The 16,417-nt window shown below is 50.6% G+C and overlaps 1 protein-coding gene across 5 annotated transcripts in view; it reads right to left on the bottom strand.

The window, feature by feature from the left end:
• The window catches only part of SLC39A11 (solute carrier family 39 member 11), a 321,878-nt gene that overhangs the window by 216,903 nt on the left and 88,558 nt on the right, over positions 1–16,417 (bottom strand). For 4 of the 5 annotated variants that reach the window (XM_059150367.1, XM_059150368.1, XM_059150366.1 and 1 more), the window contains one exon: positions 3,993–4,134. In XM_059150367.1, coding sequence (XP_059006350.1) covers positions 3,993–4,134 — 142 coding nt within the window. The remainder of the gene's footprint in view (positions 1–3,992; positions 4,135–16,417) is intronic. The other variant, XM_059150365.1, reaches the window with a different exon arrangement.

The following is a 16,417-nucleotide window of genomic DNA, read 5'->3' as shown; positions in this document are numbered from 1 at the left end:
GTTTCAGTGCCAAAGAAATCTGGCAGCTGGGAGTGGAACACAAGTGGATGGGCTTACAGAGAGAACAGGCAGCTGTCTTGCAAGAGGGGATTTCTCCCTGCACGGTGCCTTCCCCAGGTACCCCCGTATCTATCGAAAAAGAGAATCCTCCAAAGATCAACCAGCATGAAAATCTACCTCCTAGGTTCATTACCCAGCTAGAGAAGCTGTCTGCAGTTAAAATGCAAATGCACGAGCAGGAGTAAAACACTGTGGATTGTTGAATACCTCAGTGTTTAGCAGCTGTATCCAATCTTTTCCCAGCGGTGCCTAAGAGAGGATGTTTAACTGGGAAAACAGGGGAGAGCCCAAGGTTCACAGGGGACAGTAGGATACCTGGAGGCGAAAAGAGGGCGTCCTGAGGAAGGACAAAGGCATGGGAGAACAGCTGGATTCGGTTCTGGCTCTGGACAGGCAAGCCCCCCGGGGTGCTAATCTGGGCGTCGGGCATGTGGGAACCTTGAGTGGGAAGAGGCAAAGCCTCTCCCCCAAGCTCAGTTCTGTCGCCACAGGAGGATATGACCCAGCAAGTCAGTGGCATAACCAAGAAGGAATCTAAGATGTTAGACTAAGATAACAGCAAACCCATGCTGCCAATGGGCTGGTGATGGCCGCCCACGCAGACCTAAAGCCCACCCAACACTAGGTCTGTGCTGGTTTCATTTTGCAAAACGTGGCTTCTAATGGGCCAGTGTATCTAGTGTAAATTATTCCTGCTGGGCAAGTTCTCCTATTACAAAAGAACAGGACATTATGGAAAAATCTATTTCTAACTAGAGATCCTTAAAGCTTATGCTTTCCTGACTCAATCCCCTATTCACTTACCCCTTTGACAAGGTTTGGAAAGGTTTATGGAAAATAAACGGGTGCCACTTTGTAACGAAATAATTCCCCAAATTAAACCTACCACTTTCTCTACTGGAAAATGAGGTTACTCCTGTTCCTTCCACAGATACACAGAATTATGATTCTCCATCTGCCAAGCTAATGGGTCAATGGACAACAAACAAACAAACAAACAAACAAAAAACCAACCTCATTCTTGAAGAAGAGTTTCAACATCCTCCCTCAGAACAAACAACAGATTGAAATGGGCAGTTAACAATGAGTAAAAGAATGGACTGATTCACTTTTTACTACCCTTCTTTAACCTAGCGGGAGTGCCAGTAAAAAAATAAAAATAAAAATCCAACTGGGCAGCTGAATGGGGAAAGCTGAGGGAAAAAAAAACAAAAAACAAAAAAACAAAAAATCCCCATGATCTAGATGACCATCAGGGTCAAGGAGCCATTAGAAGTGTGATGGATGGTATAGACCTTTGGCTTCTAAAAACACACTATTTTGCATAAAATGTCAAGAGATAACATGAACCTTTTGGTTAGCATTCATGGACCCTAGATGTATAGAACTTCTGGCCTAATTTTTGGAACTTAGTCAACTTTTCTGCCCACAGGGAGGTACCTATAAAAAGGTTCTCTGCCACATTCTTTATAAAAGCCTAAGACTGGAAACAACCTATAGCGCCACCAAGAGGGGACAAAGTAAGTAAGATCATGGCCAGTAGCAAGAATGGGAAGGTGTTTTCACCGAAAAAACCCAAGGGAAGAAACACTGGGCCAAGCATGACCGGAAAACCATATTCTTTCTGAAAGGTCACACAAAGGACTAGAAACGGCGTGCGTGCCTGAGATGGAAGCCTGGACCATAAAGGGCTCGAAGTTGGGAGAAAAATTACTTTTCTATTTTGAATCCATGTGATTCCTTTTTTAATTAAAAGAAAACTAGTTGGCGAAAGATAAAGAAGTAGCCGAATCAAGAGACAGAGAGACTGATGGTTTTCAAAGAACTTCTGGTCTAGCAAAGTCCCCAAAGATCCCAGCCTTGAGAACAGCTGATACCATAACACATTTGGCACCAAGACAGAAATAGGAAAGTATCTCCCGAACGCTGTCCCCAGCCCGGTGGGGCTGCTGCCGCCGCTCAGAGCAGTCAAACCTTCTCTCCCACAGTGCGGCTTTTCTGGCTTTTCCTCCTGCTGAAGCAATTATGAAACATTATAACAGCAGCGCCAATATTATTTTTTAAAGGCCGATGTTATTCACTAAATACCCATCAAACCGATCTCCGTGCTCCATTGACAGCCCGCTGCGGGGAAACCCAGAGAGCATAAATAATGCATCTTTGGGCTCGATTGCTGGCGGGTCAGCAAATGGCCCTTCTCCGCTCTGGAGCCTTCCATTGCCTGATGCCCACAGGTGTGTCCAGGTGAGCAGAAGAGCGACCTTCTGGAGATAGCTGGGCGCCCTCAGGCTCGGCAAACCACCTCCATGCTCTCAGGGGCACATCTGACAAGTTAGCAACGGCAAGGGAGGGCAGCCCGGTCACCAGTTCTGACTAGGTGTGTGTCCTCAGCAGAGGACAGGACATCTCCCTCCCACACAGCCCCCCACTTTCCCCCTCTACCCTGGGTTGCAAAGAAGATCCGAGAGTCCCGGGAGGCGTTCCTACAGGGCCAACTCCCTCTGGCCCTACGTTCTCCTAGCTGCACTGGACAAGGCTATCCAAGGGAGCGCGACTGTTTACCTTTTTTGACTAACAGGCTCTGAACCTCCCCGCTATAGCCTTGAAAAAAAAAAAAAACTGGGGGGTTGGAATAAAATCTGGCCAACCTTTTCATCCAAGAGAAGGCTCAGAATCAGAACTTTTATAAAGGCTTCAGAGAGGTACACAGGAGTGCCAGCTAGTAAGGGCTGACAGAAGTCTTCTGCCTCTGTGTTCCCACGGTTCGGCATGACAAATAGCAAGTTTTCCTGGAGGACAGGGCTCCATCCTGGTCTCTGGATAGTTCCTGACTCTCCAGTAGAAGGGGAACAGCAGAAAACACCTACGTCGCTCTGATTCAAATATGAATGGCATGTGTGCTTGGGGGCGGGGGCAGAATGTTCGCGCTAACCCTCCCATACGGGGAGCCCATGTTAGATGAGTCTGCACCTCCTGACTACGTCCCACCGGGGAAGTCGTAAGAGGCATGAGGATCAACCCAAGCGGGGAAGATATTCGAGGTCCACATGGATGATTCATGCCGGACACAGTCGGAACACAGTTCGGCGAGAACCGGCATCACTGTGACTTTGGTGCACTGACTCCCCCTGAGGTCTAGAGATCGCCTTGGTTTACACGTGGCAAAAAGATCAAATTCAAATCCCAGCATGGAAACGTGAAAGGGCTCTCCTCCTGTGAACACTAACGCGAAGACAATGCCCGTACACCCGTCTGTCTCTCCCCGATTCATCAAGACAGAACCCTGTGCCGGAGAGGAGCCACCCGTTCTCGACAGCTTTTCAGTGGTTTTAGCCCCAAGTCTGCAGTCTATAGAGGAAGTGGGGGGGCGCGGGGGGCATATATGTCACAGCCTTGGACTTCAGTAAATTCAAAGGGAAAGAAAGGCATCTACCTCTCCTCATGCTAACTGGTTCTTCCATTAGCCAAATGCCCTGAACGAGCGTGATGATGAGACGAGCAGGGGAGGTCTTGCCCCGACGCTGGAAAACCATGTGCCCCTTCCCAGGGTACCCTCCACCCCTTGTCAGTGGGACACGGCCTGGCTGCCACCATTTCCCAGCTGTGTCAAAAAGAGGAAAGTCGTGTGGATGGAAAGGAGCCTTCAGGGTCTGTTAGACAGGTGGAGACCCAAATCAGCCCCGTCCCAGCAGAGGGGTCCCACTTGGCCTGGCTGGGAAGGCAAAGAGAAGGCCCTGTGAGCTCCTGCAGGTGGTCTGGAGAGCAACAGGGAAGGAAGACACGGGGCCAGTTACCGGCCCGGCCCTGTGCCACGGTAGGGTAAGTCGCATGTCTGGAAAGGACAGAACACGGGCCCCTTCCCCTGTTCTTCCTCTGCCGTCACGCCTGAGCCTCGGCTGCCTGACCCAGCCCAGGGTCTGCAGGGAGCTTGCCTGAAAGGAGCCCAGCTCTACCTATCCGGATGGAAAGTTCACTCTCAGGGAAGAGCAGCCGGGGACCCTCAGTGTCAGACTTCTTCAGCGACGCGGGGGTGAAGTTCAGTGCCAGGGCCGTCGGGGGATCTTCTGCTGCACCCTGAAACAAGAAGCAGTGCCGTCACTGTAACACCCCACCACCTTCGCTCCCCAGACCCCTCCAGCTCAGAGCCGCCCGGGCAGCCGGCCAGTCTGTCCCAAAAGTGCTGGGGCTCCTCACAAGGAAGACGACGAGCTTTCTGGTTGTAGAGCTTCTGGGGTGACAAAAGCCCTGGGATCTGAGGACCGTTCGATGCTGATCCTAAAAATGGGAAGAACACATCCTGGGAAAGGAAGGGGGGCAGTCCACGCTGCATCACCGCAGGGCAAAGGCACAAGGAACTCAGCTCCAAAACCGTCCCAAGAAGGCTACATGGCAGGTTCTCTTGGATGGTGGCCTTGCTACATATAGGAACAAGGTCAAGGTTTTTAGGAACTGACCACCTTCACGGTTCTCATGAGATCCAAAGGAGACACGATCCAAACAAAAGCACCTGCAAAGAAGGAAACAGTGCCCGTTGAGGGGACCCAACATATTCGGAGTGAAGTCCCGACGGACCTTAAGACAGCCATGTCACCTTTGTGCTTTGTCTGTCACTCCTTAATGCGACGGTCTCTACATTAATGAGGCAAAATCTTGATTTTGATCTCCATGTTTATGTGACTAAGACTTAGAGACTGCCAACTTTGCGGCTCCTTGGTGAACAAGACAAAGTCACAGCTTCTCGTGAAGCCTACGTTCCAATAGGAACAGATAAATGAGACCATAATGGGACTGAGCTTCTCTTCGAAAGGCATCCGCGGAAACCCCTCGGACTCTGCTAATGGGTCACAGAGGCACAGGATCCTGACGGGGTTGAGGAAGATGGGTAAGCAGCCCTGAGAGGGCTTTCTCCAAACATGCTGATGTTGGTCACTGAGGAAAGGTGAGTAGAATCACCTCCATGGGCAAACAAAACAAAACAAACAAAAAACCAAAACCAACCACCAAGATATTTTTTAAAATCCAGGCAAAAATAATTTCAAAACAGAAGTTTCCACTTAAAATATGTGTCTCGGGCGCCTGGGTGGTGGCTCAGTGGGTTAAGCCTCTGCCATCGGCTCAGGTCATGATCTCAGGGTCCTGGGATCGAGCCCCGCATCAGGCTCTCTGCTCGGCGGGGAGCCTGCTTCCCACCCCCCGCCCCATTCTCTGCCTGCTTCTCTGCCTACTTGTGATCTCTGTCTGTCAAATAAATAAAGAAAATCTTAAAAAAAATAAAATATGTGTCTCTAATATAGGAGAGGAGAAGACTGATGATCCAATCACTGAAATGCACCCAGGTATAAGCAACTACTAAAAGTCTCGGTTAAACTGCTTTCCGGAAGGAACCTCATCAAAGTTATACCTGGGTGTGTGTTACACAGACACACAGACACACACACACACACACACACACACACACACACACACACAGGCACACGTGTCTCCTTGTTTTCCAGTGTCCCTGGGGATGAGGAGTCGAAAGAGAATCTAATAATTCAGATATTTAAGTTCATTATTTCTTTCCAATGACATGTTGAAAACAAAGACATAAGCCCTTCCTCCCACATCATCCCATTTGTCCAACCCATCGACATTGTCCTGGTCATTTTATTGGGCGACATCGTCCATAAGGCATTTGAAATAAGGGTGGTGACACCTCACAGAACCGTGTTGTAAATGAGGGAAAAAAAAAGCAAAGCCTCGTGGCTCTGTCTGAGCTTCTCTTGTTCCGGTCCTCCGGCCCCTTCACAGAGTTCCAGGGGCGGCAGGATGTCCCCTGCTCTGTCCCTGGGAGGAGCACCAAGAGAGGCAGCCTGTCACACCGTATCACAGTCAAGGCTGGCACTACAGATGGACGGAATCGTGGGGACAGAAGGGACTTTGAGAGGGCCAGTCTCTCCCCCTGAAGAAACCCCCTCTCGGCACCCCCAGGTGACAGCTGGTGTCTGCGCTGGGCCATGGGCCACCGAGTCACGGCTCTGTGTTTGTGTGCTTTACTTGTTTCTAATTCTCTGCCGCGCACTGACATCGGAGGAATTACTGCAGCAATAAAAGGCATGTTTCACCGCGAGAATGTGTCAGCTGATTTTCCTTCCTTTGTCTTCCTTCGTAAGGGGTTTTTTTTATAATGTGATTGATGCATCACTGGGGAAAGGATAGGGAAAGAGGACCACTTCCTTACAGCAGAATCATCACACCATTTACATGCCTGGCGTTGCTTACTTGGCCCATTCAGCAAGGTGTGGCTTGGGGGGACCTGGTTTTACCTGAGAACAGTGGTTTTCAGCCTGGGTGATTCTGACGCCCAAGGGACACTGGCAGTGGGCACGTTTTTGTGCAGGGAGCAGGGGAGAGGAATATTGGCTTCTAATGGGCAGAAGCTAGGGGAGCTGCTAAGCATCCTAACTGCACGGGACAGGACCTCCCCCCCCCAACAAAATGACGCAGCCAGAGGTCACCAAGACAAGGCTGAGGGAGCACTGCTTTTGAATGATTTAGGATGGTCAGGGCCCCGAAGCTCCCTATGTTGCTGGTAACACTAGAAACTCACAGGCCCTCTTTTTTACTGTGAAGGTCAGAATTTTGCCACTTTTTCTAGGAAGCCTGCCTCCCTTCGTGGATCTGGAAAATTCTTAGGAAGCAACCACCGAGTCCCAGAACCACGCCAGGTTCTGGCAAAACGAGGTCAGCCAAGTCCTTTGTGAATCTTGAGTTCTCCTTCCAGAGACAGACGATAAAGTAACAATAAATGGAAAACAGAGTGCCGGGAACTGATAAAACAAGAAGATGTCGCAGTCCCAACCAGTCAGACCGGCCACGCGCCCAGGGTTCCGGCGTCAGGAGAGGCCCTGTTCCCGCACCTGGCAGGTGCACTAGCTGGCCGGGAAATGTTAAGGATGGAGCGCTCCCCTCCACGGAGGATGCTGAAGGTGGCCTCTCTGGGGTTTGAGCAAAGTCCCTGGGAGTCAGGGAAGAAGCCACACTGATTTCTGCAGACCATGTTTCCGGCAAGGCCTAGCAAGGCAAACGTCCCCCCGCCTAGCCATCTCCTTTCTCCATTTTATGCCACCTCCAACTCACTTAGAAGCTGTCCATCTAAAGAACCAAGATGCCCTTCAACGGACGAATGGATAAGGAAGATGTGGTCCATATACACTCCATATACACCAATGGAGTATGATGCCTCCAACAGAAAGGACGAATACCCAACTTTTGTAGCACAATGGATGGGACTGGAAGAGATTATGCTGAGTGAAATAAGTCAAGCAGAGAGAGTCAATTATCATCTGGTTTCACTTATTTGTGGAGCATAACAAATAGCATGGAGGATATGGGGAGATGGAGAGGAGAAGGGAGTTGGGGGAAATTGGAAGGGGAGGTGAACCATGAGAGACTATGGACTCTGAAAAACAATCTGAGGGTTTTGAAGGGGCAGGAGGGGGTAGGAGCTTGGGGTACCAGGTGGTGGGTATTAAGCATGGAGCACTAGGTGTGGTGCATAAACAATGAATACTGTTACGCTGAAAAGAAATAAAAAATAAAAATTAAACGAAAAAAAAAAGAAGCTGTCCATCTAAAAGCTAGACAAGGACCGGGCACACCCACAGAGTGAAGCCAAGGATTGCTTCCACACCCCATGCCTGGCGACACTCCCCACGCCTCTCGGAGTCCAGACACCGGCCAGCCTCCTAGCACTCCTTCCAGACTCCCTTCTGGGATTCTCCATGTCGCCCACCCTCTCCACTCAACCGCGGATGGGGACAACAGAAATAGAAACGCATCCCTCGAAATTTCAAGGAATGGCCCCCGTGGGAGATGCCAGTGCTGCTTTGGTGGTTCGATGTAATGCCCATGAACGTAGAGTCAGGAAGCTCCTACAGGGCTGACCCCACCCCTCGCTCCCTGGGGGCTGGGCTGCTCCCGGAGCACGCAGACTGCCCGTGGAGGGGGCGGTGATGCCCTAAACACAGCCTTGGCCTGTGCACCAGTGACCAAGAGCCTGGGGAGAAATTCCTTCTCTACATCCTCCTCTTGCTTTGCTGACGATGGCACAGCCCTCTCGACGGGTTATCACCGCCTTACAGGTCTGGGGCTTTTCTGTTCTTTTGTACCTTCTGCAAAGCTTTTCCAGTCGTGCTTCCCACTCCATCCCTGCCCGCCCTGCGAGGACAGCAGGGCGAGGCCTTCCAGAGCAGACATCTGAGTAACGCAAGCTGCTCCCGACTCCCCACCACAGCCCTGAGAGCCGGCTGGGCTGCCCGTCGGCCCGGGATGGGTCTGGCAGGTTCCCTTGGGCTCCTGGATTGCTGGTCACCAAATGCCAAGGTGCCAGATACACAGGCTCCTTCCCAAAGTACAAGTCTTGATTTTCTTCCGCACCACCCCTTCCCCCCAAGTCCTCCTCTGGCCCTTCTCCCCCATCCCCGCCCACCCCTCCAAATCCAGCGTGGTCCCCAAAGCAGGGAGGCAGCTGCCGGGAGGCACCAGGCAGCACCACCCAGGGCCACGGAACTTGAGATTGCGGTCTTCTTGCGACAGAATTATTATTAATTGTTATTATTATTAATGGCTCAGAGCAAGTGCCTGGTTCAGAACAAACACAGCCATTTCCACCCACTCTGGAAAGGCTGTGCAAAGGGGCAGGAGCTGGAGAATAATTAACACTTTCCAGAAGCCAAAGAGAAGGAATGGGGAGGAAAGGAAAGAAGGAAGAAAGAGAATGGGGGGAGGGGGGAGGAAAGCAGCCCCCAGGATGTCTTACATGGAAACAGAAGGCTCCAGAAAATAATGCCGTTTGTCTCCGCTAAGAAATACAGTCTGGGGGCGCCTGGGTGGCTCAGTGGGTTAAGACTCTGCCTTCGACTCAGGTCATGATCTCGGGGTCCTGGGATCAAGCCCCACATCAGGCTCTCTGTCCGGCAGGGGGCCTGCTTCCTCCTCTCTCTCTCTCTCTTTCTCTCTCTCTCTCTCTCTCTGCCTGCCTCTCTGCCTACTTGTGATCTCTCTCTGTCAAATAAATAAAATCTTTAAAAAAAAAAAAGACAGTCTGGGTGCCGCTCATCGGGGTTTGCCGTCCTGGGCACCAGGGGGAGAAGCTGCCCGCAGAAGCTTCTAGAGCCCCAGAGAAATGAGTCCCACAAGGTTAAGCCTAGAGCACAGCCAGGGGGTTGAAGCCATGCAGAGATGAAGAAGTCTGTAAGGGCAAAGGGAAGCCCATTGCCGAAGCACAATGGACATGGGCCCCTAGGAGCCAACACACTGCGGGCCCCAAAACTCTGCAAGAAGTTCAAGGCCATTTGCTCCAAGTCCCAATGGCCAGCTTCCACGTGTTCACCTGCCTCTGGCTCTTCTCCCAGTGGGAGATCTAATTGCTGTGAATAACCTCCAGGGCAGGGCAGAGAAGACCACCCTCAGCCACTCATAGGCACGCTGCCTGCCAAGTTCATTCAGGCTGGGGGTGCTCTGGGATGACTCTGAGCTCCCCCGACCCCACAGAGGGCGGGTTCTTTAACTGGGGTCGACCAGCAGGTCAGAGTTCTCTCATGAGGGGTGAAGGCAAAGGTCAGAGGACGACGTGGGGCCCCTGCCAGCCCCCTAGCCAAAGCTAAAGCGAGGCCACGATACACCCCGGTGCAGAAGGGAACGAGGGTCTGAGCAGGGCTGCAGCCCCTCCCGTGGGGACGTGGGCCAAGCTGATGTTACGGAAGGTGCCTGGAGCCCACGTGGGCTGAGCCTCCCCCTCCGCCCAGCCTCTGCCTCCCGTCATCCCCACTTCACCCAGACACACAAGGTGACATTAAATAATTGATGCTGTTTTTATTACCGGGAAATTGCAATAATAATGACACTCGTAACACAATCTTAAATTATTCCACATAATGGAAAAAAAATTAAATGTCGCCCCTGATCACTAGCCAGAATAGGGATGACACTTACATAATAGATGACCTTCTCTCCCAGTGAGCCCGGCAGCAGCCTGCTGCCCAGAGCCTGGCTGGCCTGAGGTGACAAGTGGCTGGCCTCAAAGCAACAGGGACACAGAGCAGTGTCACCGAGGGTACAATGCTGCCTCAGGCTCTTTCAGGCAGGACACTGCCATCTTTCTGACCTCAGTCTCCCTATGTGTTCAGGGATCCTGGTTCATAACCAGGAGCCTTACAGACAAGGAAAATCACAGCTCCAAGAACTTGGTCCCCTACCTGGTTTACCCTGTCTGAGGACACTAGGAATGCACCTCTAACTTAGCCTATGTTCCCTCTCTCCATGGCAACAGCAATGGCCAGCAACGCAGGTTTTCAAGCTTCTAAGTGCTCAATGCTGGATACTTCTAAAATCTGGGCTAAAAAACACTGAGCTCCCTTCTCCAGGAAGCCTTCCTGGATGGGCCCGGCCTCATCTGGATTAGAAATGCTTCCCTCTCTGTGCTCCCCAGACATCCCAACCATGCTCCTGTCACAGCATTTACCAAACAGCACACAGTAACTCCCGGGCGTCCTTGGCCGCCCCAAAACCATGGGATCCTCAAAGCAGGAGCCATGCCTTCTTGCTCCCCTGTCAGGCTCAGTACTATGCCCACGTTCACTAACCCCATTAATTGCCAGAATGAATGATATACCCAAACCTCCACAATGAGAGGGGAAATGTTGCAGAACATACAACACAAAGACCCAGGTGACCACAAAACGGTTAGGCCTTGAGAAAGAAGGAAAGAGGGATCCATGCAGAATGGGAAAGCAAAGCCATCGCAGTAATCAAGGCTGTCTAGCTAAGGGCAAGAAGTAGGGCTTCCCACCCACGCGTGCTTCTGCCCCTCTGATAATGACAATGTGCAACCCTCAACATCACCCCTGAGACCACGTGAGGATGGGGAGTCCCCTACCCTGTGACCTGCTGCCCAACGGCTCCATGTCCACACCCCTTCCTGGCAGGAACGTTCAGAGTGGGACAGCGCAGCTCGCTCCCCTCAAAGGTAAGACCTCCCTACTCTGAAGCCCATGACCCCTCCAAGGTCACATCTTCCCCCTTCCTGCCCACGTCCTCCATGACCTTGGCCTGGAGCTTCACAATGGCAGAAGTTAATTACGGACTTATAGCTATATTTAAGCTACGTAAGTCTGCTATCACTCAGACTATCTTTTTAGGGACAAAACCTTCTCCTATTTCTGATGCCAAATTACTATTCATAATCAAGCCTATTTAATCACATAAAACTGATTTTAAGGCACATGGCTCTGCAAAGATACAGCTCTCTGAGAGCCTGCAAAGACAGCCCTCCCACAGCCGGCCCAGGTAAGTGGCTCCATGCCACGCCTGTGTTCCAAAGAGTCAAGTCTGCTAGCGTGGCTGACAGAGAGATGGGGGTTGGCAAAGTTTTCCAAACTATTCTCTGCTTTCTGATAACTTGAAATATAACTTTTCCTTGAAACAAAAATACAAATCTAAAGAAATGCAGGTACCTACATATAACGAGGTCTCACCTTCCTAACCCTCAAGGATTACCATCACTTTTAGCCTACTTCTCAGCCTCACTCTGGAGTTCATTAAAATACACCCTTATGATCCACACTGAGCCTTTTCTGGTTTCCCTCCAGCTGGGCTTTCTCAGGCAACTCTTTCTTACCTACATTCTCCTTTGAAAAGATATCAGATCCCTCCAGAAATCTGCAAAAGGACAAGATTTCTCTTCCCAGAAAAAAAAGATTGATAAATGCATGTGCATCAGATGGTCATTGCTAGGTAACAGAACGCCTCAGAACTTAGTAGCTTAAAGCAATGGTTATTAATACCCCTGTGTCTCCAGTCAACGGGGCACTGCTGCCCATCTGCTGTCTGGGCTCAGTCAAGGTTGCCTGGACCCCTGGCTCGCCCAGGGGCTGGATGGTCCAGGATGGCACATGCGTCTGGCGGTGCACACGCTGCTGGCCAGGAGTTGCCTGACTCTTGGCTGGGACACAGGATTCTTCTCTATGTGACCTGTCATTCTCCAACGGATGACACTGGGCTTATTTGTACAGTGAATTCAGGGTTTCAGGGCCAGCAAGATAGGGCAGCATCCAATGTCAAGTGCTGTTCAAGTCTCTGCCAGGATCACATCTGCTACCCTCCCGTTGACCGCAGGCAAGCCAGCGAGCACTGAAGGCATGGATAGGTCATCCACACATCTTGTTGGGAGGTTCGGATGTCATGTTGCCAGAGCACAGAGGACAACAGAGGAAGGATCTGTGCCTGTTTTTGCGATCTACAACAGCATATATGCACAGACACATAAAATGTTACACTGAACATTTGGGGCCCACAAACCACACGCGGTCTCCCACGGATCTAGCCTGTAGACAGCGGCTCCTGATTAAACTTGCAAATTCAGTCTCATTTCCCCAAAACAGTGCTTCTCTGAGGGGGGACCCTAGGACATATTCTCAGAGATCTGAAGGTTTTATATAAAATTTTTTTAGTTTTATATTTTCACTTAAATGATAATCTATAGAAAAGAAAGAATACTGACAATCTGAATCACCAAGGTGAGCCATTTATGACCAAATCCTACTGCTCGATCTCAGGGCCTTTGTTTGCATTCATCTTTACACTGAGTTGGTCCGAGCTAATTGCTAAGCACAGATTCAAGAGAGAGGTTATGTGTTTGAGCCAAGCTCAGACCTAATGACCTCATGGAGCCTTGCACAGATGATCGAGGGTTCCAAGTAGTTCCAGGAGAGCAGCTGGAGAGCTGACTCTATCTAGCAGCTTTCACTAGACACATGTGCCAGAACCAGTGTTAGAGAAAGCAACTCTGTCTGCAGAAAACCTCTTGTCACTCTGTGCTCAGCATCAAACGTGCCCTCTTATGATACCATATGCAATTCTCCGTACCTTCTTCTGATGTAGACTGACAGGCAGCTTCACCACCTCCACGACGGGCTGAACTTCCCCACCACTAAGATTCCTATGCTCAAATCCTAACCCCCAGCACCCCATAATGAGACTCTATTTGAAGATAAGATCTTTAAAGAGGTAATTAAATCAAAATGCAGTTGTTGGGATGGGATATAATCTAATCTGACTGGTGTTCTTATAAGAGCAGGACATCTGACACAGACACGCATGCAGAGAAGGCAATCTGAAGACACAGAAACAAAATGGTGGGTGACATGCCAAGGAGAGAGGCTTGAAATGGATCTTTCCTTCAGGGCCCTCAGATGGAACCAACCTTGCCAACCTTGATCTTGGACTTACAGCTTCCAGAACTAGGGCAATAAATTTCTACTGTTGAAGCTATCCAGTCTGTGGTACTTTGTAATGGCAGTCCAAGCTGATGGATGTAATCCACCCACCCACCCACCCCCATTTTACGTTTGAGGAAACTAAATCATAAAAGTTAATGACTCAGCTAACATCACGCCATTAGTCAGAGGCACAAGCAGGATTTGAACCCAGAACTACTGATTCCAAATCTCTCTACTCCTCCTCCTACCAGGGTGTGGTCAACCAGGAATGTATTAAGGCAACTCAAGAAAGGACCCCATAGATAGTGACCCAAGGAGGGTGTGCGGGAACATGCACACACTGGGCACAAAGTCTTATGCTGTTACGTTCGGCGAGGAGAGTTGTCTGAGCACAGTGTTCACAAGGAGCGATCGGTGTGGTGGTCTCTCCAGGCCTGGCACATCCCCCCGAGATATAGAATCATGACCCTTAACATCTCAGCCCACACACAACAGTGAACACTCACTTCACGAGCACAGCTAGATGGAAACTAGAGCAAGGTTCTGTGGGGTAACGGCCCAACGTCATAACTGGGTCTCCAGGCAACAAGAGAAGAACCTAGAAATCTTATTCCTGGTAAAGATGCCCTAAAATGGAAAGCAAGATACAGAGATCGGTCATCAGAAGGGAGAGAGGTGCTCTCGGTGCGAAGCTGGGGGCACTGACCTATCCATGCAGCGAATCAGAGACATAAGCATCACCTCCAACAGAGGAGGAGAGAAGCAGCATGGCTGGGAATCAACACAGCGTCAGTGTTTGTGTCCTGAGCCACTTGGGCACAGTATGGCTTCCCCTGCAGCCCACCAGGTAGCGGCCTGGAAGTACAGCGGTGGTGGGGACAGGGTGGTTGGGTCCCCCCGGCCCCCAGGAGTGGAGGCCTTCCAGCACCGTCACCACCCCTCACACTGCCAGTCCACATCTCCACTGTCAGTCCCTCAGCCTCCCGCCCCTACTTAGCAGCACTGGTCCCCAGGAGACCTTGACCACCAGGGTCTGAAGCCTCAAACCATTGCTGAAAACAGTCTGTCTGCCTCCCCATGATTGTGTCTCTGAGGCTGAGACACACAGCTTCCTAACAGGGCTGTGACCAGGGCTTGGGGCCCAGAGAAAGCCAGCTGGGAAAGGTGGAATCAGGGTCCTCTTAGTGACTCAAAGAATGGAAATGGCATTCAAACCACTTCAAAAGAGAAGCTCTGCCTTTGAAGAACAGACTTGATTTTTTTTTTTTTTTTTTTTTTTTTTAAGATGGGGCTTTATGCAAGGCTTCACTCTGCTCAGAGCAGAATTAATTATTCAACGTTATCTGGGCCTGATGCACACTTGGCAGCTGAACGCCAACCTGAACTGCCTGCATCTACGGAATGATTTTCTGCTTCCTGCCTTGGGGAGGTAGAGACCCACACCTTCCCCTTTCTCTCTTCCCTAAGCCTAAATTCCAAAGCACATGCCCCAAGGGAGACACAGGGCCTGCTTGCCAGAGGTTACCACTGCTGCACAAAATCCTGCCTGGTCGGGGGTGGGGCTGTGAGCATCCGTCATTTCCTATCTTGGTTGCCACAGGTCAAGAATCCAGGAGTAAGTTAAACTGGGTCCTTGGCTCAGGGTGTCCTCAGGCTGAAATCAAAGCCTCAATCTCATCTGAGGCTCGGGGCCCGTTTCCAAGGGCACTGGTCATTGGCAGAATTCGGTTTCGGGTAGGTGATCCCAGGGTTCTGGGATCAAGTCCCGCATTAGGATCCCTGTTCCGCTGGAGGCTGCTTCTCCCTCTCCCTCTGCTTGTGCTCTCTCTCTCTCAAATAAATAAAATCTTTTAAAACATAAATAAATAATGAATCCAGCTTGCACGATATTCATGTTTACACTAACTAGCTGTAAAGTATGACTTTTAGTCTTTTTTTGGTCTTTTTTTTGGTGGAGGAAGGGGCCCATGAAAGTCCAAAGGTAAGCCAGGTATGGTGCCTCTTTGGGGTACCCAATGGTTCTCCTTGCACAGCTCCACAGGGATTAAAAAAGGGCAAAAAAGCTTGTGGGGGCAAGGGGAGCCAGTCCAGCTTGTGGTCCTAAAATGCCGACCTTTGGACTAAGTGACAAACCAGGATAGTCCCCGGGCAGCTGTAGGACAGTGCTGGTATGCTAATTAGTGTGAGGGGAAGGAATCAGCCTCAAGTTATGAACACAGGGCTATAAGGCCATGTTGGGTACTAGCATGGGCCACTTGGTTTAGTCAGAGTCTCTGGTTGTCAGAGTCCCTGGCTAGGCGGAACTCCTAATTCCCATCAACTACCTCACAGCTGGGAGCCAAAGGCCTCCAGGGGTAGGTAAGGATATTACTGAAGCAATTAAAATCCTTCTCAAACACCAGAAAACGAGCATAAAGCTATTCATTACTAACAATGTCAGTAAGACCATTATCCTATTAAAAATCCCATTAAAAAGGAAAAGGAAGAAGAAACTGTGTTGCTCCACGCTAACTCAAGTTAAGTATTAGTGCGAAATACCTGGACAGTAGGATGAAGGGGGTACAGAAATGCCAACAAGACGGGGGGAAAGTTAGTATCAAGATAAAAGCATAAGGGAGAGGCTTCCTGGGTGGAGAGGAAGGCAGGACGGACCACCACGGGCAGCTGCAGGGACAGGCAGGGTCAAGGCCACCCCAAGAGCCACAAAGCCTGAACAGGAAGAAAGCTCTGCTGAGACCATACTTGAAGTCTTGCTTGTAAAACAAGGGGCTTTGGTGCAGACCATGATGAAGGCCTGTTCTACTCCCAACCTTCGATAAATCCACAAATGTCTAATTCCAGACGACGGCATCTGCTGCCTCCAAGGGAGAATCCCAACAGTCACACCACCCCAGAACTTTCCCAGCCACTTCCGCGGTGCATCGGAGCAAAAGCCCTTGGCGGCTGCAAGGTGGGGCGCCAGCCCAGCTGGGTCGGGGGACGAGCCCGCCAGGTGACAAGACGAACAGAGGGCAATAATGGAGTGACTCTAGACCCTAAGGGGCATCAAGAGGACAGGGTCTGCCACCACTAGTGGCAGAGGGTTTCAGGGCTATCTT

The sequence above is a fragment of the Mustela lutreola genome, chromosome 15 (assembly GCF_030435805.1).
Source record: "Mustela lutreola isolate mMusLut2 chromosome 15, mMusLut2.pri, whole genome shotgun sequence".
NCBI classification, from domain to species: Eukaryota; Metazoa; Chordata; class Mammalia; order Carnivora; family Mustelidae; genus Mustela; species Mustela lutreola.
Note: the sequence above shows the minus strand (reverse complement) of the source record. Positions and strands in the feature narration are given on the sequence as shown.